The 19,859-nt window shown below is 39.8% G+C and overlaps 1 protein-coding gene across 6 annotated transcripts in view; it reads left to right on the plus strand.

Annotated features, from left to right (window-relative positions):
- The window catches only part of ACVR1 (activin A receptor type 1), a 63,782-nt gene extending 44,841 nt beyond the window's left edge, over nucleotides 1-18,941 (plus strand). For all 6 annotated transcript variants that reach the window (XM_034061403.1, XM_034061404.1, XM_005153728.4 and 3 more), the window contains 6 exons: nucleotides 4,422-4,521; nucleotides 6,785-6,931; nucleotides 9,164-9,439; nucleotides 12,969-13,166; nucleotides 16,569-16,699; nucleotides 17,718-18,941. In XM_034061403.1, the coding sequence (XP_033917294.1) occupies nucleotides 4,422-4,521; nucleotides 6,785-6,931; nucleotides 9,164-9,439; nucleotides 12,969-13,166; nucleotides 16,569-16,699; nucleotides 17,718-17,852 (987 nt within the window). In that variant the 3' untranslated portion in view covers nucleotides 17,853-18,941. The remainder of the gene's footprint in view (nucleotides 1-4,421; nucleotides 4,522-6,784; nucleotides 6,932-9,163; nucleotides 9,440-12,968; nucleotides 13,167-16,568; nucleotides 16,700-17,717) is intronic.
- Nucleotides 18,942-19,859: the final 918 nt, after the last annotated feature.

The raw sequence follows: 19,859 nt of genomic DNA on the forward strand, positions 1-19,859 counted from the left end.
AGGTGATTCTTAACACAGGGGTAATTCAACCAGTGGAACTCATTGCCTGATGATTTATCTGGGTGCTATAGGATTGTATACATTCAGAGAGCAGCAGGATGAAAAGACTATGCTAAACACATAAAATCCAGCTAAGGAAGTTCTTGAGCTCAGTGTGCTTGGAGACTGGGAGAGCATTAGACGGAAGTATCCTGTATGTGAAAGTATTCTCATATTTGCTTCTAATTCACTCCACCTTTAGTATCCCAATAGTGTAACACCCTAGTGCCCTTATATCGTTCCATTTATCTGATAATCCTATGTCTAGTACTCCAATTTGTTCCACTGGTAATACACTAATAAAGGGCATTGAATTTGGGTATAATCAGAGAAAAGATACTGATCTAGAGGGACTTCAGGGTTGATATTCTGGTAAGAGTTTTGGCTTCTAAATGGTAGCTTCCTTAGTAAGATAGAGCAAGGGAAATTGCCTTCCTCTGAGCTTAATGGATCCAGCCGCTTCATGGGACTGCAGGATCAGCTGTGGTACAAACTGCAGCAGCTGTCTATTGATGCCCTGCTAGATTGCTTCAGCTTGGGCCTCCATAAACTATACTTGGTAATCTTTTTTTCAATGCCTTTGGGTTTCTCTAATTAACCCAGAAGGCCTGGTTCTGTGTTACTGTTCAAACCCAGCCAGTTTTGATGTGTTCACCATGAATTAGGCATGTGTGCAACTGTTTATCTGTCTTTAAGCACTGGCTTCCAGCTCTTATCTCTTATCAATGCAAGACCATTTCCGTTCCATTTGTGAGCGTTTTGCACATCCAGTCATTTAATGTTACTTGGAAACGGTGATAAAACCTGAGAAGAATAAATCAAAATTCTTTTAAAAAGAAAGTGGAGAAGTTGCTAACTGTAAAGGCTTGGTCTGCTGATTTGTGTTTGTCTGTCAGACGCTCTTAGCTTTGTGATCAGTGTGCCTCTGGTGTGCCTCTTGAGTGCTGATTATGTCAGAGAAAAAAAAAAACAGTTTCTTGTTTCTAAAAGTTAATCTAAACAGTAAGTAGTCTTTAAATTCCCGATTTTTCTTTTCCATTGTGTGGTTTAAATTGCTGGGTTTGTTACACATTAGATTAGTTTACATTTAGGATTAATCTCCATAGTGTAGCAAATGCTTAAATCATCAGGCTTCCTAATGGGGAATGGAAAGGGCTGGGGCCTCTTTAAATCTTGTTTTTACAGTCATTGCAGATAAGTTTATGGTGGGTTGGTTTGGGTTTTTTTTTTTTGCCTCTTATACAAGCAGGAAGGAAAATCAGCTTTCAGTTTGTATTAAAAAGCAAAATAGCAGTCTCCTGGCATTCTGAGATTATCGTTTTCTTGAGCACTCATTAAAAAACTGTTAGAAGAAGGATTTAATCTGGTTAAAGCCCAGTTGTGCAGTTTGCTGGAAATACTAGGAAGCTGATTATGCTTATGCTTTTTTAAAAAAAATCCCTTTTTCCTTTGTAAAATGAAAAAAGCCTCCAGTAAGATGGTAGTTAATGCTTTGAAAGTAGTGTGGAAGTCCCAACTGTGAAAGCATCTGGGTATTACTACTTTAAAAGGCTAAGAGGATCTTAACATTCAATTAGGATCTCAGTTTTTGGATTTTTTTGTTTTTGTTATTTTTTTTTTTAAATAAGCTTACATTTTGAAATCTGGTTTCCATGCACTAAACATACTGTAAACATATACAAACTTTCAAGGAAGACTTGTTACAGAAAATCTTATGTAATATCAATGACATTTAATGTAGGTGATACAGGTAAATCTCCCATCAATTTTGTCCATTTTCAGACCATTTTCAGTTATAAATAACTGTACCAAACTTGAATAGCTTAGGCCAAAACTTCCCATGACTTATCTACCACAGAATGGCTTTTCTGTTTTCTTTTCCTGAGGGACTGTGCATCTAGCATGGTTCAGCCACCAGAGGGGAGGAGGCTTATGACAAATTATTTGGGTGTTGTCTTTTAAAGAAGTTCTGATTTGTGGCAGACACTTGAGTTTTATCAGAGAGCCCCCTGGGTGCCAGACATGCTTGTGGCCATTCCCCTCAGGGATCACAGTCTTCAGACACTTCAAACGCTTGTGGTTTAAAACGTTTCTTGATAGGCACGTGAGTCCATGAATCTGGAGACGTTTTCCCTCAGTTTTCAATGGCACATCAAGGTCGGTAGGGCTGGAGGCTTGGTTTGCTTCTGTGCTCTTCCACTGAACCCCCATGAAGCATACTCCAGCAGGTGGGGCAGGCCAGCATCCTAACACCAATGTCTTCTGGAACAGCTGAAACAGTGGGTGAGTTAGCTCAGAAGCTCAGGCCACCCCACTGCCTAGGCACCCCTTTCCACTCCTTCTTCAGTCTGAGCATGGTTTTACAGAACTATGCAGCCCTGCACAGGGGAGCTTTGTCTGTAGCAGAGCAGGAGGAAGGCTGCTGCAGCAGTCCTCGTTGCCTTGCTACTGTGTGCCCCACTCTGCTTTTGACAGTGGGAACCACTGGCAAACTGCTGATTTACTGCCCAAACCTAGGCCTTCTTTAAAAGACAATGCTCAGTTTATTATAAGTTTCCTTCCCTAACTTCACTGTTATGGAGGCAATCTGCCAGGTTAAGATTTGCAGACATAAAGTAGTAAGTAGATTCATCCTCTGCAGTATGGCAAAAAGTGGTAGCTACAGAAGCTACAACCCCAGAGAGGGGAAGAGAGACGCATGTGTTGATAACCGTCACTTCACATGCATTTCACATGAAATTGAGATGATAGAAAACTGTTACTCCCCAACTGCAAGTTCTCCTTCAGCCTTGGCACAGGGAGGAATTGTGCCCTGACTCCATGCAGAGCTCCATGCAGCATCAATGGGGGAACAGACTCACGTGCCTATCAACAGGTGTTTTAAACCACAAGTGTTTGAAGTGGCTGAAGACTGTGATCCCCGAGAGGAGTGGCCACAAGCATGTCTGGCACCCAGGGGGTTCTCTAATAAATCTCAAGTCTCTGCCCCAAATAATTTGTCATAAGCCTCCTCCCCTCTGGTGGCTGAACCATGCTAGATGCACAGTCCCTCAGGAAAAGAAAACGGAAAAGCCATTCTGTGGTAGATAAGTCATGGGAAGTTTTGGCCTAAGCTATTCAAGTTTGGTACAGTTATTTATAACTGAAAATGGTTTGAAAACTGACAAAGTGGTGGGAGCTGTGGGCTGTCACCTCTCTGCTTGGCTTATGCAGACCCAAAAGACACCCATCTGTAGTTTTTTTTTCAGCAAAATTGACTCTCCTCCTTGTATTGCTTCAGAGAAAATGGCCAGCTGAGCACAGGTTGTGTGCAGGCCACACAATCTGGGTTTAAAAGGTGCTGAGAAAGCAAGTTGTATTGCAGGAATATGTTGGCTTTGTCTTACCGTTTGAGTTAACTTGCAGCAGTGGCTGTTTCTAGAGTCAGTTTATAGTAATTAAAGTTCAGTTCCGAATGTCTTTCTAATACATGTTTATTCATAAAGATTTGTAAAATGTCTTGAGAGTATTCTACACCACAGTTTGGTGGGGCTGGGACATGGCCTTAGCTCTAATTAGTGAAAACACGCTTGTGTTGCTGTGCCCTCCTGGTCTTCTTTTGTAGGAAGAAACTGCTGGTGGCTGGAAAAATGGAAAAAGTCTGAGGGAATGTTCAAATGCAGCTGTGATTTTTCTTCATGATAACTGTATAGGGATGAAGGTTTTGGATGTAGAACTCAAGAGAAAACAAGTTTGTTTATTTTTGAGGTGGTTCAGATTTTTCTTGTAGTTTTCTGTATTGCAATAAAATGTTGTTACTAAGCTATTTGAAATAGGTGACATACAGATCTGGGAGAGCATAAGCAAAGTGCAAGAGCAAAGTGCTGGAACAGGGTGGAATTTCACCACAGAGGGTAGCTGGTTGGTTGTGAGTGAGCTTCCAGGTTCACAGACAGTAATTTTATTGTAATTTATTTAACAGAATTATTTAGTAAATGGAATGACACTGCAATGCCAAATATAAGATAGAGGCAGAATATGAAATCTGAGAATGCTAGATTTGTTTTCTGTTCCTTGATTTGTTGTATTGTTTATAAAACTTCCAAGAGAAAGTGATTATGCTGAAGTTAGTGTTCCCCTCTTTTAGGCATGGAATGTTTTCTGAAGCGGTAAGATCTTGCGAAGAGTATTTTCTGTCCATCTCTATGATGATGGCAACAACATGTCTTGACTCTTGATTGACCAAATGGCATTGCCAGAGCCATTGAGATACCAATGGTCTTCAACTTAACCTGTTGTGTGAAGTGGCGTACTTTTGTGTATTTATACAGGGTGGTGTGTGTGGCGGGGGGGGAGTTACAGTTTATCATAGGTTGTAATCTTCTGCTTTTCCTTTTGAACAGGATTTGTTGGATCATTCCTGCACATCTGGAAGTGGTTCTGGACTTCCTTTCTTGGTGCAAAGAACGGTGGCTCGCCAGATCACACTCGTAGAGTGTGTAGGTGAGTACCGTTCGTGTTTGCATTTAGTGCCCAGTCTTGGCAACAATGCAGAGAGAAGGCTTTATCTCCTTCCTGATCAACTGTTTTTCCTCAATTGCTTATATGATATACAGAACTTCAGGCTTCAGCTGATGGAACGTATTTAGTTTCAGAAAGTGAAGTGAAAAAATTCATCTCGGATCTATGCAGAAGAAAGGTTCAAATGTCATCTGTGCTTTACAATTGGAAAATTTCGGTTTTGTTTAGTAAAGCGATTTTAGGAAATACAAACTAGGCTTGTTTGGGTACTTTGTAAGCTGAATGAAAAAGCAAGCTCAATTTGAAATTTGAAACTTTCAAACTGTAAAACAAACATGTTCATTAACTCATATTCAGTAAGAGTTAGAAAAGGATCACTTGGATTAGAGATCTGGAGTTGAAGCACCAAGCTGACATGGAATTTTAAAACAAAAAAACTACCCCACCACCTAAAGAAACAAACCCCAAAACCCAACCAAACAAAAATCCCACAACTGATTTTGTGCTATTTAGAATGGGAACATACAGTTCCCTTGGTCTGCAATGTTACTTTGGGGCACCTTGCAGGCAAGGATATACTGTTGCTGCTCTTCTGCCCCTTAAAGAGAAAGTATCTCTGGTAATTCTGCCCGAAAACTCTTCTCAGTCTTTAGGTTTTTTTCAGGACTTTAAGTGTTAATTTTAAGGATTCATTAGATTTTTTTTTCAGCATATGTATGTTAGTAATTAAATAATGTTAAATTTGAGTATAGTTATTTTAGGAAGTATTTGGGTCAAAGTTATACTGGGGCAGTGACATTGAGATGAGATGCTTTACTGCAATTTAAGAGGTGAGGAAGGTTTGATAATAATTGATCCTAGTAGGAAAACCAGCCTGTTTGTAAATATATTTTATGCTGCTTCTTCAGTGATTTGAACTCAGAATGAGTTAACACCTTCCTGTAAGTTACTAGAAGTTCTAATTCATCAGGGTGCTAAATCCAGCCTGGCTAAAACATATGAATGTGTGAATCTGTAGAGACCGGGCCTGTACTTTACCAGTTCCTTTGCTTTTGGCTTATAGTAAGTTTTGAGTAGGCACAAATGTTCACGCTTGCATTAAATCCAAATGTACATCCTCTGCAGTTTCTTTTCATCAAAAACTGTGGAACGTGGTATGCATGATGATTTTGCCTGCAATAGAGACATCTTTTCGTGCATGTATATGCGTGTGAATCAGTGTGAGTTCTTGGAATTGTGCCTGCTCCCAAGTTAACCCAGGCTAGCACTGTTCCCAGAGACCATGTGTTTGAGCCTGTATAGCAGACTAGATGAAAGCACTTATGCAGGAAGTATCTTCTGGGTGGTGGCATTGAGACATCTGTGTTGGGAATCTCTCCCCACTTGATTGTACCTGCTACTTATTCATGCTACATGCTTCTGAAGAGCACTGCACAGCCAAGTAGTGAAAAGGCATAACTCTTACTGTTCTTACTGTTGTCCAGTCGAGCATAACTTGTTGCACAAAGCCTGAGGCTGTTGTGCTCAGGCTGTGATGAAAATGGCAATGACCAGAACTTTTCTGGTGTGCCTTGTCCAAGACATTACTTTGCTGTTGGGTATTTGATAATTTCATACATTTCTTCTAAGCTTTTTGAGTAAAAAGCCTGGCATGCAAGCAGGTATGTCCCAATCTCCACAGAACAGAGGTGGGTGTGGGGTTTTTGTGTGTGTCACTTTTTGTTGTTGTTGGTTTTTGTTTGGGTTTTGTTGTGGGTGTTTTGGTTTTGTGTGTGGCTTTGTTTGGTTTTGGTTTTTTTTTTTATGCCTTTATAATTTGGGGGGGGTGTTTGTTTTGAGGTTTTTTTGGGTGGTGGTTGGGGGTTTTAGTTTGATTTGTTTGTTTTTTGTTTTTTTAAATCTTTATTCACACCGGCATTGTAGTATGCTGCCTAAGTTTCTTAAGCTGCAGAGGCAGTTCCATTGCTGGTAGTTGAATGATTGCACCTGCCCAGTACAAACCCTCTGGGTACTGTTCCAACGTGAAAGGAGCAGAGGTCCATACTCAGAGCTTGCAATTGAAACAAACAGGAAAAATTAAGGGACAGTGGAGCACAGCCTGACTGTAGAGTGGTATGCAGGAGTGATCCAGCTACATCAGTGTGATATTTGGGCCATAACTGTTATTTCCATTCTATTAGCTAACCCTGTCCTAACATTTTGAAGATTGTTAGTTGACAGCTTTTACTGTGATTTCCCCCACCAGGTAAGGGCCGTTATGGAGAAGTTTGGAGGGGTCAGTGGCAAGGAGAAAATGTTGCTGTGAAGATCTTCTCTTCTAGGGATGAAAAATCCTGGTTCAGGGAAACTGAATTGTACAACACTGTATTGCTGCGGCATGAAAATATTTTAGGTAAGTAGGACAACCATATTCATGTGTCCTGGTGTAAAGGTGAGTTAACTGAGCAGTTTGCTTGCAAAGTACTGCACTTTTGCCAGATATTTTATAAAGGATGGAGGTGCTGCAGACCTGCGAGCTAGGAATTCACCCTTGCAGCTGCTCTGCAAGACAGCTAAATGACAAAAGTGTTTTTCACAATGTGTTAGGTGTAGAAGATGTAGTGATCTGTGAATTCTTCTAACTTCAGTTTACCTGGAAGAAATGAAGGGAGAAAAAGTGGAGAGGACTTTACAGTGAGATTTAAATGTTGGAATACTTTTTGTTGTGCTTGAATAAATTGCAGTATGAATCTGCTGTTTTCTTCTGTTTAACTGTTCTGCTCAGTGTCAAACTAAGCTCCCTTGGTATTTAAACTTCAACTGGAGTTGTCCCTTTATGATGTATCTCATTTCCCTGTAATATAGAAGTTCAGTGATTCTGAATCTTCTGCGTCCCTTGTACCTTGTGTGCTCTGTTCTAAAAGCTTAGCAAATGGCTTTTTTGTATTGTGAGCCATGGCTGAAGTCTAAGCAGCCCTTTTGATTCCTAGCAGACATGACCTTTCACTGGTGTGCCACCCTTACAAATAAAAGCAGCAGCATGTTTTCTGAGTGCTGACATTACCTCACCCACAATCTGTCTATCTTCAATCAGTTTTACTTGGGCTACTTATTCTTGTTTCCTGTCAGAGAATATTCCTTGGCTCTATAGCTCACCCTGCCTAGATATTTGTCTAATGTTTCCTGAAGCAGTTCCTTTGTTACTACAAAAATAATTTGGTGGCCTCCTGAAATGTGAATGATTGAACTTTACTTCCCGAGAGAGAAAGTAACTTGTCTGAAATTACATTACATATTTCCCATGTTCCTCTGTCTGTGTTTAGTCTTTCTTGGTAACTGTCAAATTTGTCAGCTATTTTATAGAATTTTTTTAGATGCAGTATTAAACAATATCACAGATTACAAAAGTGTCACATTGTTGCAGTAATCTGACATCAGGAAAGAAAGTAGTGGGTGTTCTTTCTGACAAATGTCATATGTGGGCTTTTAATAAACATGATTTGTTCCTCTAACTTGGGAACAAAACTTTTGTTGCTTCCCAGCTAAAGCTATTGAGGTCAATTCAGCCTCGGCCTGTTGAGGTGGAATTTACTGTGCAACAGAAAGGGAGCTACTCCTGAATTTTGGGTTTGGTTTTAAGATAGCACTTTCTTGAAAGCAGTTCTTGAGGTTCATGAATTACATAGAGAAATTTTTGTGTTCCTTTGTAGAAAATCATTGTGAATTACAGCTACTGTAATTCACAGTGTTCTGCCTTATTTTACCATGAAGTCAGTTGCACACCAGTTGAACTGTCTAGTATTTGAAGCAGAATAGTTGCTCTTCTTTGGTTTTTTTTGCTGTGCTGATCTTCTGGGGGCTGTCACACTCTCCTTTGCCATTTGCCACTTTTTATATCTTGTGGCTCCCACATGAGCTGGTGAAAGGTTAAGGTGATCGGACATTTGGAGCCCATGCAGTTTAGAGCAATCCCATGAGTCTGATGATTTATTAGGCTGCAGCAATCTCTTTGCAGCCTTTTAAGCAACTGGAGATCATTGGAGAGCAAGTTGTTGCTGTGGTGGGATACGCTTTTTTCAACTTATATTTGGTCAGAAGGGTGTGATGTTCCATGCAGGGACAGCAAGCTTGTGACATGTTGTGGTCAGTTGTTGAAAGTGCTGAGTAGGCTTACCTTGGCTTTGAATGTGAAGCTGGCAAAGCATATGGTGTCTGTTTATTAGGATATGATGTGCATTTAACCTTTTTCTCAGCAGCCTGCACTAGCTGCTTGTCCTTAAAAATGGAAATAATTTCTTATATTTCTTACAACTTGCCTGTTTGAGGTATTGCTTCTTTCCTGTTGAGTAGATAGTGGCAGATGTGCTACAGCTTGGTGCTCTTTTTGTTTAACTGGAAACTTCCACACCCCCAAGTCCTTAAAAAGAACATTCTTGTGAACAGACTTGAATTCCAGAATACATCAGCTCTTTTTTCATCATGGTAATACCTGCAGTCTGTTTTCAGTGCAATTGTGGAAAAGTTTTAAATAAACAGTTTTAAATTGCAAGAGGGGCCTAGTAACGTTGATTCTTTTCTTGAGGGAGTCTTGAAGGAGCTCTGACGTTTTGTTTTGTTGTTTTGCCTTTTTTCTTCTTCTCTGTAGGTTTCATAGCATCTGATATGACTTCCAGAAACTCTAGTACCCAGTTGTGGCTAATTACCCACTACCATGAAATGGGGTCTCTGTATGACTACCTGCAGCTCACTACTCTGGACACTGTCAGCTGCCTACGTATAGTACTGTCCATAGCTAGTGGTCTTGCACATTTGCACATAGAGATATTTGGAACCCAGGGGAAGCCTGCCATTTCTCACCGGGACTTGAAGAGCAAAAATATCCTCGTTAAGAAAAATGGACAGTGCTGCATAGCAGATTTAGGTGAGTACATTTAGATGCTAATATACTCAGTGCATTCCTGCAGGAATCAAATACATTGGATAACTCCAACCGCAGGTCTTAAAGTAAACCTTAATGTAACCTTTCCTTGATGTGGGGTTACCCTGAAGGTTTATGGCAGCCACTAGATGGCACTTACAGCTTGGAAATCCTTCTCCATTGCTGAGGAGCCTCAGCACAACTTCTGTGTTTGGGAGCAGAGCTGGTATTTTCTTGGGGTTTTGATAATAAATTCCGTTCACAGATCCCAGAGTGCAGCAATTACTATGCTGCAGCTCATTTCTGAATTAATAAAGATCCTTCCACTTGCAGTCTCAGAACAATGTCCTCACTGTCCCCAGCTCCATACAGCTAGCTTGAGTCTTTCACCAGATCATTCAGCAAGTCCAAAATTGAGTTCTCCATGACCAAGTTTTAGGCTAAGGTGGTAGAATTCTGAGAACCAGTCTGCAGTTGTAGAGAGAAAGTGAAAAATAGTATTGGAGATTCATTGGCTAGACAAAAAATGTATTGAGGGATGGAAATTTTTTTTCCAGTAATTCTGCTGCACAGTTCTTATCACTTTCGCCTGATAGACATGAGAGACACACAGGGAACACATGAAAGCCAAACACCTGGGCCAGTCTAAATTTGCAGGGGAAATGGTAAAAAGTAAAATATCAAACTTCAGAGACCGGCTTTTAAATGTAGCTCACACTGAGGGGGGGCAGCATACACTGGTGTTGATTAACATCACACTATCAAGTGAAGTCTGAATTCTTTATCTAGAGGCTTCAGATAGTTGAGAGGTCTTCTGGGAGCAGCAATAAACATTTCTTAGGTTTGTATGGTGGTGCAGTTGCCTTTTTTTTTTTTTTTAATTTGAAATCCTCAGGCATGTGTCTGACATGTTTGTTCCTTATCTGTAAAGGAGAGTTACCAAAGATTTTATTGCCTTCTGGCATATATTTATGCTGTCTTTTCTTTCCTGTATGGGTTTGTTGGTTATTTTTTTTTTTGTGGGTTGGTGGTTTGTTGTTTTTGGGGGGGGGATTTTTTTTTTGTTTGCTTGTTTTTTTTTTGTTTTTTTTTTTAACTTATCTCCTTCTCTGTATCAACACATGCACGATACAAGAAAAATGGCACTTAGAGACTGGTTAAATATAAGAAGATGGAAAGATTCACTAACTGCCCAGACATGAGCTGGGCTTCGGTTCTGTGGGTCACACCAGGTTCTGTACTTGCAGTGTACCTGTTAAAAATAGATGTCAGTTCTCAAAGCAGAGAGGAAAAAAATTGCTTTGATGTGATCTTGTCTGTTTTGCCGGCAGCCTGGGTGTTTGTTGTCATTCAGTCCTAGTCCTAATGGCTGGCAGCAAGTGCGAGAGCTTTGTGAATTGGCCGCTCATCATTCACCAGGCATCCTGGAAACCAGTGTCTTGACCGGCAACCCGGGTATCTGGAGTTGCAGTTACAAAATTGGCTGTTTCAAATATGTTCTAGCTAAGCAGAAGCTGTGTCATAAAGTCCAAGGATGGATGTTAATCTTGCCTCGGTCTGTCAGCACTGTGGAGAAGTTCTGCTCTCCTAAAGCAATTTGCATGCGTGGTAACAGGTCTTAGTTGAGCAACTTTATAGAACAGCAGAATAACGTTTGTACAAAAAGAAGAAAAAACCCTAGCCCTCCTCTTAACTCCTTCCATCCCCTTGTCCCTCCATGTAGAGTAGTGAATGCCTGGTATTGGTGAGGAAGGTACAAAGAATGGTAACAAAACTTTGGGATTATTTTAGCTAAATTTGGGGAGTTTTTTGTTTTTAGCAGATACTCCAGTATACTAAAGAGGATTTTTTTGTCTTGAAAACCAGTGTGTTTCATTGATTTGTATGCCTGTCAAGACTTTTTCTTTTTTAAATTTTTTTAAGAAGTAGAATCTTAAAGAGTTTCTCTGACAAGCACTTATGCAGACTTAACTTAAATATGCATTGAGAGCTCCTGAGGTGAAAAGCAACTGAAGCAGTGCAATATCTGTTTCCTGACTTCTGTAAACAACCCAGATGCCCCATGATGAGACCCTGATTACAACATGGTTGTCCCCTGACCTTATTGCAACACTTTCTCAATTTGTAGTGTACAGGATGCTGACTTGCATCCCACAGCTGTAGACCTTTGACCTGCCAATCTATGAATCTAGTTTGCCCAATTTGGATGGACTGTTACGGTTTTTATCAAAGTGTTCTCCGGAGTCTTGACTTCTTCAGAGTTTGCCAGGAAATCTGTTTTTTAACCTTTGTTTCCAGTGTGCCAGGTTTTTTGCTTGTTTTTTTGTTTGTTTGTTTGTTTTGTTTTGGGTTTTTCCCCCTCCCGGAAAAATATTACAATGCATACATATTGTATAATTTAATGCAAATATAAGCAAACATGTGTGTACAAATGTGTGTAAATGTCTTGTATGTGAGGATATATATATGACAAAACATTTTTATCCGGAGAGCAAACTTTGCAAGTTATCTTCTCGGTACTCATGGGGTTAGTAGATGGTATCCTTCTAGAAGTGCCATAAGCATTTCCTTAGTACCTTGAAATTACTTGAAGCGCATTTAAATTGTAGCAAAGTTTTCCAATTTTTTGCTACATTGAAGTACAGACTGTTCTTCGGGAAGAAAATATATTATTAATGACCCAGTGATAGGTTATTTTTTGTGGGATGGTACTAATAAGGTTTTTAAGTCTCATCTAAAATAAACTCATGTTAAATGTAAATGGTATATGTTCTTCTTACAAGATTTCCTGAGGAAATTAGGGAGCATTTGTGTTGTCCGTTCTATTGCTTAGTTATGTCATGCACCTGCTGCTGTTCAATTTGCAGTGCTCTCTGTTTACCATGGCAAAATGAGTACTCTGTGTGTTTCCAAATTTACAGTAATTTAGTCCCTCACATAATGTTCTTTGCTTAAATGTTTAGTAATTAGTAGAAACCAGGTAGAGTGGTTTTGACTGACTCATTTTAGATCAGCTTGAGGATGTTTATTTTTCAAGCTACTGCAAACACGGTGTTTTTTATTTTCCAGCTTTATTTTTTTTAACTTGTATATATCCATCATGCAGTGTTTTTCTTCTTTTCCCCACAGTTCGGATATAGCCACCTACCCAAAAGTTCTATAAATAAATTTGAATGCTGTGTCAAATTGTTTTCTCCTCAGTAACAGATGCTTGGCCTTCTGTGTATATGTGCCTAGAGCGCTGGTGACATCCAGTGGCTGCAGAACACTTAATGACAACATTTTGCAACAGTGCAATAAAATGCTTAATGGTAATCCCTGAGGAGATAATTGGTCTAAGTCTGTGGACACAGTGGCTGTTTTAGATAGCTAGTTTGGAGCTGACCCAGTTGGTCTTTGGTCAGTTGGTCTCTCAGTGCTTTCTTTTTAAGAAACTGTCTGATGGGTATCACAGTTCACATGTATTTTAAATGTATTCTGCTACAGTTTTAAAGCGAGTTTAATGGTGGATTTTTATTTTCCTTTCCTTCAGGCCTTGCAGTTATGCACTCCCAAAGCACGAATCAGTTGGATGTGGGGAACAATCCCCGTGTGGGTACCAAACGCTACATGGCTCCAGAAGTCTTGGATGAAACTATCCAGGCAGACTGCTTTGACTCATATAAAAGGGTTGACATCTGGGCTTTTGGGCTAGTCCTTTGGGAAGTAGCTAGACGCATGGTTAGCAATGGTAAGTATTTGTGACTCTTACTTGTTTTTAGAAGGAGTTAAGTAAATGGTAATTCACAACAAAGCATCAGCTACCAAAGTATGTAAAATACTGGACCTCTGAAGTATGCTAATTCCTCATGCCTTGCTGCCTCTGAAGTTGTTGGTATGAGAGAAGAAAGACCTGTCCTGTGATGTTCTAAATCATGATGAGAAATAATTCATACCAAATAGTTATATTCAAAATTTTAGATCATAAAATCTCTATGAACTTGTTCCATGTGTTGGGACCAGCAGTGCTTACCAGATTTAGGTGCTTGCACATAGGCACTGTGTAGAACGTTGTCTGTTTGAACATTGCAGCTGGCCTACATGATGACAAAACTTCACATGTAAGCTTTTGATAAGTTCGTTTTCATTGCCAGTCTTGAATTTTGAGTAGTTCATCTGTAACCTCTCAAGCCACACTGTTTTGGAGGCTGGTAATCCTTTGTGGAATATGACATGTCTTGTTCCCTTTATTTATAAATACACATTTGTACTTAGGTGTGCATGTGTATACTCCATGCAACATATCTAAAAATACAGTCTTACCTAGTTACCTCTTGAAATGAAAACTCTATGAAACAGTAGCTGTAATTTAAATATTCCTGGGCTGAAGTTTCTATATGTATTGCTGCAGTAACTGCAGTTCACAGGAAATTTACCTGAGCTACTTTTAAACTAGCAAGCTTACATTACATGCTGGCAGCTTTGCCAGGATGGTATGAAACTCAGTATGGACTGCAGATCTACCAGAGGTGATAGGTAAATGCTTCAGTAATTTTGTTCAGGCTGAGCTCAGTGCCACAGTGGAAGAAGTAATACAGAGATGTAATAACATTATGCCACTAGAGTCTTAAATTTAACGTGATGGTGATACTAATTCCACAATACTTCTTTCCAGTTGCTCCGTATTTCTGGCTGTTTCCATAGGTAATTAATTACACTTCCTTGCACTGGTTTGAAGTAGAGCAAACATTTTCTCTCAAATCTGAGTGTTTAGGTTTGTGGAAATCATTACTACATCTGGTGGTTGCTCAGATAACTCTGTTTGATTTGTAGTAAGACCTTGGCACCAGGACTGAGCATGCTGAGGTCAAGGTAGTGTGCTAGGATGTGCCTTAGGTGGGCTAGAGGCACTTGCTAGTGTATATGCTGCTATTCCATACTGATGGACACTCTTCGTATCTCATTTACTGGGTGGAGATGCAAAGTCTGTTCCAGAAAGTCTGCCTGATTTAATACTTCAGTTTGTGGAGACTGTGAAGTGTGATCTGGCTAATAAGTCTGATATTAAAAAATAGATAAAAATATTTTTAAAGTTTTAAAAATGTTTATTTTAAGATTTTTACATTTTAATATTTTCTTTACACTTATCTAATGGTCCTCAAGGTGACTTGGTGATTCTCAGTATTTTTCTATTGTGGCTTAGTATGAGGAGGAAAATGTGATAGGAAACTCCTTTACCACAACCAAGAGTATTTGTGTATTGTCTTTGTGATGTAGCAGGAACCAGTCAGCATTTCTCTTTGTACATGGAAATGCAGTTTAAGGCCCCAAATCAGTATTTTACTCTCTTTAATAGACAAGTGCTTGTTCCTTGCAGAGTGGTTGTTTGCTGCTTTTCAGGTGTGCTTCCTTCCTAGTGTGCAGTGCCCTGCACCACCATCTGGTGCCAGGCACTTACGGTTGTGTTCTTTGTGAATCTTCACTATTGTTCCCAGTATTAGGATATTAATAGTGACATTAGAAGCTGAAAGATGGTTACTGCTTAAAGCCACCCCTGGTGTGTGATCATCATTATGTGTTCAAGGATGTGTCTGTTGCTTGGGTGCTTGTGTAGATCTTGCTTTGCTCCAAGTTACATTTGTGCATGCACAGGATGACTTGACGCTAAAGGAATGAGGAATAAAGGTGAAGAAAATATGGATGTATGTACAAGTTCTAGTTTGAGTAGCAAAAAGGCAGCAACCACAAGAGATGCAATATATTATAAACGGCAGAAGTCATCTTAAAGCTGTCCAGAAAGCAGCACGCTAGAAGTTGTGCTTGAAGGGACTAGGGCATCCCTTGTAGCAAGTGGCTGGCTTTCCAGGGCATGAATAAGAGAAGTGTGTCACAGTTCAGTGCTGGCTTTGTGAGAGGAGTGGTGTGGGCTAGAGGTCACAGTGGCTTGCTGATGCTGCTGGCAGGCTGCTGGTGGAGCCAGCAGTGGTCCCTTGGGGGCTGTGACGTTTGGCTGTGGTAGAACAGAGAATGGTAGAACTAGAATGGCTCTATTCGAGTAAAGGTTAGACCCACCTCATTTTTCTTATTACTGTGCGTCTTATCTGTAACAGCCACTTATGTACCCTATACTTTGGAAAGACCTCATGAAAAGAGTAATTTAGAGCCAGACTCTTCTAGTGATAAAGTTCATCTGTAATATCCTAATGACCCTGGAAGTATTTTCGGAGCTATATGATGTAGCTCTGAAGTTCTGCATTTGACTTGTATAAGGCCACTACTATATTTGAAATGGAGGCATGGACAGTGTGGATACGCAGGAGGTTTTTTTTGTGCTCTTGAGTTCTCACAATAAACATTATTCTGTGTTCTGGGAGGAAGCAGGAGGAGTGTAAAGCCAAAAGTTCAGCCCCATAGGTGATGTTTGGCATACAAAACTGATGAAACAGCAGGAATGCACACATGTGTTAGTAGGAAAAAGGCTTTTCATCCCGCCAGTTTGATGTAGGCGGGCTGGCAAGTTGTGAGAGCACACATACATACTTGGTTTTCAATGTAGAATCCTAGAACATGCATTCAGACACTGGGTGCTACAGTCTCTCAGGTGTTTGGCTTTGTGATGGCATGTGGTGCCAGTTACCCTAGGTATTTTACTATTTATAACAAGAAAGAAACTATTTGAAGCACCAGCATGAGGGTCTGTAGATGCTGATATGCTTATTGGATGCTTCCAGGAATCACAGAACTATGCAAAGTATGTGGTAAGCCTGTTAGAAACCACAGTGCAGACCTTAATTTTCTTTTGCATTTGCAGTAGAAATCACAGTTTTATGGTAGTCAGTAAACCCCTGTGCATTATAAAAGATGTGCTTTTGGGACATGAATTTATTCCTCGTGATTTCAGGTCAAGCATCTGTAAAATGGATGTAGTTCTTTGTGGGGTTGTAATAGTATCCTATTAATTAACATTTTAGGTAGAAAAAGCTGTTCCTATTCCAGTGCTATTTTGTTGTTTAATGGCTGTTTGACGCAGTGGTGTTAACTTTTCAAAGATTTTTCTGCCTTTTAGACAGCTACATCATGTGTTCTCTCTTTGTGCAGAAATGCTGTTTCACTGACAGTCATTAAGTAATGCCTCTTGTTTGTGTCTTACCAGGTATTGTGGAAGACTACAAACCACCATTTTATGACTTGGTTCCAAATGATCCCAGTTTTGAAGACATGAGAAAAGTGGTCTGTGTAGATCAGCAAAGGCCTAACATTCCCAACAGATGGTTCTCAGACCCTGTAAGTGGGTGTGCCTGTGGGTGGTTTGCAGAGATATAAGCTGACCTGTCTTCTTTTGAAATAAAGCCATGAAAGTTATTTTCAGTTATCATTTGAAATTAAAATGGTCTCAATGCTACTTGTCGGGAGCATTACCTATACAGATTGCAGGGGCATGCTGGCGTGGACCTTTATGTTGGAGCAGGAAGAGCAAATTTAGTTGGAGTAATGAGCAAACCTGTGACTGTGGAGCCTGAGCTATTCACAGATTACCCTTTTAGAAGCATGATTTAACAATAATTATTTTAAAGCTTCTCTTTGTACATTGTTGTTTTCTCTCAAAGGGTTTTTTTCATTTGTTTTTTTTTGTTTTTTTTTTAAGTGAAAGGTATCCTTTGTAGAACTTTCTGTGGCTTTTATAGGCGTGCAGATTTCGAACAGGATTTTGGTCTCTCTCCTGCCTACAGGATAAGGGATTGTTGTCCTTTTTTGAAAGGCTACTGCTGAAGTTTTTCTTCATCAGCACTGGACTCTCCAGGTTGACCAGTTCTTGTTCCTTATTACTGAGGCTGTGGAGGTCAGATTGAATCTGCATGGTTGGCTAGGGCCAACTAGGAGGAGGTGTCCCAGCTATATGGTTTTGGTTGTAGAGCTGGCTGCACCAGCCAGCTATGAATCACAGCCATTTAAAGTTGTATAAGGCATGATGAAATCTGTACCTTGTCTGGCTTCCTTCATCAATCTTGCTGGAGTCAGTTTCATTGAAAAGAGATTCTGTGGAGTGTTTTCTCAATTAGGAAAAAACAAAACTCCATTGTTTAAAATTATGCTAGCTTGTTACTTCAGCCTGCCCATTGTCTAGTTATTCTCTGGGTTTAACCGAGTTATCAAACTTGGGGTTTTTCAATACCTATGAGCTCTCCGTACGTCCTGAAAATTGAGTATTAATAAGGCAATAAAACTCAATCTAGTGGTTTCTTGGCTTGTTATTTGTGGACTTAATATGTGTTTTGTGTTGTGTGTTTTTTATTCTTCCCAGACATTAACATCTCTTGCCAAGTTGATGAAAGAATGCTGGTATCAAAATCCATCAGCGAGACTAACAGCCCTGCGAATCAAAAAGACTTTGACCAAAATTGATAATTCCTTAGATAAACTGAAAGCTGACTGTTGACCTTCTTCTCGTGGTGCTCTCCTGATAGGAAGGCGTTTGTCTGGTTCAGAAGTAGTCTGGACAGACAGTTTATACAATTGGTCCCCATGTGGCTACTTATAGAGGCAGAAGTTCTTACCAAGCCATCTGTGTGGGAGACATCGGAACCATATGGACTTTGCTCAGTGACTGCAATGGGCATTTCACAAATGGTCAAGCTATAAGGACTCACGCTGGATGTACTGTTGCAAAGGTGGTGGCCTGAAGGAAGACAGAGAAATCCTAAGACAAGATCAGGGCATTAAATAATGGCTTTGAACAGCTCTTTTCTTTTTTTTTTTCTTTTTTTTAATTTTTTTTTATTTTTAATTCTCCTAATCACTCCCAGGGAAAACACATGGAAGTGGTAAATTTTAATCAGCAATATTGCCTGTGCTTCTCTTCTTTATTGCACTAGGAATTCTTTGCATTCCTTACTTGCACTGTCACTGTTAATTTTAATGACATGACTTGCCAAAAATATGATTGGCTGTACACTACATTGATCGATGCCTGAATAATAGGAAATGAATTTGGTAAACTGAAAATGTAACTGTCAGATTTTAGCTGCATTTTACATGTGTACTGATGTTTACAATAATGCTGAACATTAGGAATTTCTCGTTTATACAAAACTTGCAAATTATTTATTACTAGTGCACTTGCCAGTTTTTTTAAACTGTAAACTGAGTGCATAAAGTTAAAGCTTATTTTTATGTGGCCTCTTTCATGATTTCTTACACAGATGTTTTTGTAACACAGTATAACCTGAAACATAAATTGTTTTCTGTATTATCATATTACAACTTGATAGTCACATTTTAAGTGCTTCACATTTGTAGGTGTGTGGTCTGTAACATATTTTCAGTTCAAATACGGAACATATATATAGCCATTACCCACATGACGTTGTGTCTAGTATCTTACTGATCTAGAAAAGGAAAGCTATGGCGGAATTAACTAGAATTTTAGGTCATGAATGCTGTGGGGAAAAATGCATTTTATTTCTTCTAAGCTATATAATATGCATTTAAACTCTGCCAGAAAAATAACTATTTTGTTTTAACCTACTTTTTCTATTTAGTAGTTATTTGTATAAATTAAATAGAATGTTTTCAAGTCAAACAAAAGTGTTTTTAGTTCTCTTACTGCCTGTCAGTAACAAAGGTATACTAATGCAGCAGTGGGTATTGCCAGTCATGTGCTTGCAGGTGAATAGGGCTGGTCCAAGTCAATACTGGGTGGAACACCAAGGGACTGAAGCTGTTAACAGTTATTTGTCTAGGTGTGTTTTTCCTGTACTGAACTGGATCCCAAAATAGTACAGCGGGGAACTAGTGTACTCTCCTTAGACACAGCATCACACATGTCTGTACAAACCTCCCAGAGCATGCCTTGCAAGAGGTGGAATGCAATCTCCTAGCCTTATGGAGCACAGCTGAGCTTTGTGCAGAGAGAACTGTTTTCTCTGCCCATACCTCTTGATAACTCTTACTTGTTATGCCAAGTGGAAGAGTAACTAGGAAGTGACAGTGCCCTTTCATCCTTGATAAAGAACTCCTTTTTTCATGGGCTTGATATCTTCCAGGTAATCTAAGGACCTGAGTAGCAATCAATGATTCAGAGACACTTCCTCTCTGGGTTAAATTTGGCTGAGGTTCCCTTTCTGTGCTGTAAGTCCACCAGGTTCTGCTCTCCTGTTTCTTTGTAACTCTTCCTTCTCAGCCCAGTCTTCCTTGCCTGACTCCAGCCAAGTGGCATACCTTTCTTTTTCTGCATTTCTAGTGTAGAAGTGGCAGCCAGGTTTGCAGGGCATGTACTACGTGGGGCTAAGAGGCAGCATGGTACAGTCACTCTTCAAAGCAAGACTGAATTGATACTAGTTGCTTTAAACTGATTTGTGTATGTGATGCACACACATGTGCACACATGTGATGAACTAACTGTTCAGTAGCTGCAGACCAGGAGGGACAGTGTTTCAGCACCAAC

The sequence above is a fragment of the Melopsittacus undulatus genome, chromosome 4 (assembly GCF_012275295.1).
Source record: "Melopsittacus undulatus isolate bMelUnd1 chromosome 4, bMelUnd1.mat.Z, whole genome shotgun sequence".
In the NCBI taxonomy this organism is placed as follows: domain Eukaryota; kingdom Metazoa; phylum Chordata; class Aves; order Psittaciformes; family Psittaculidae; genus Melopsittacus; species Melopsittacus undulatus.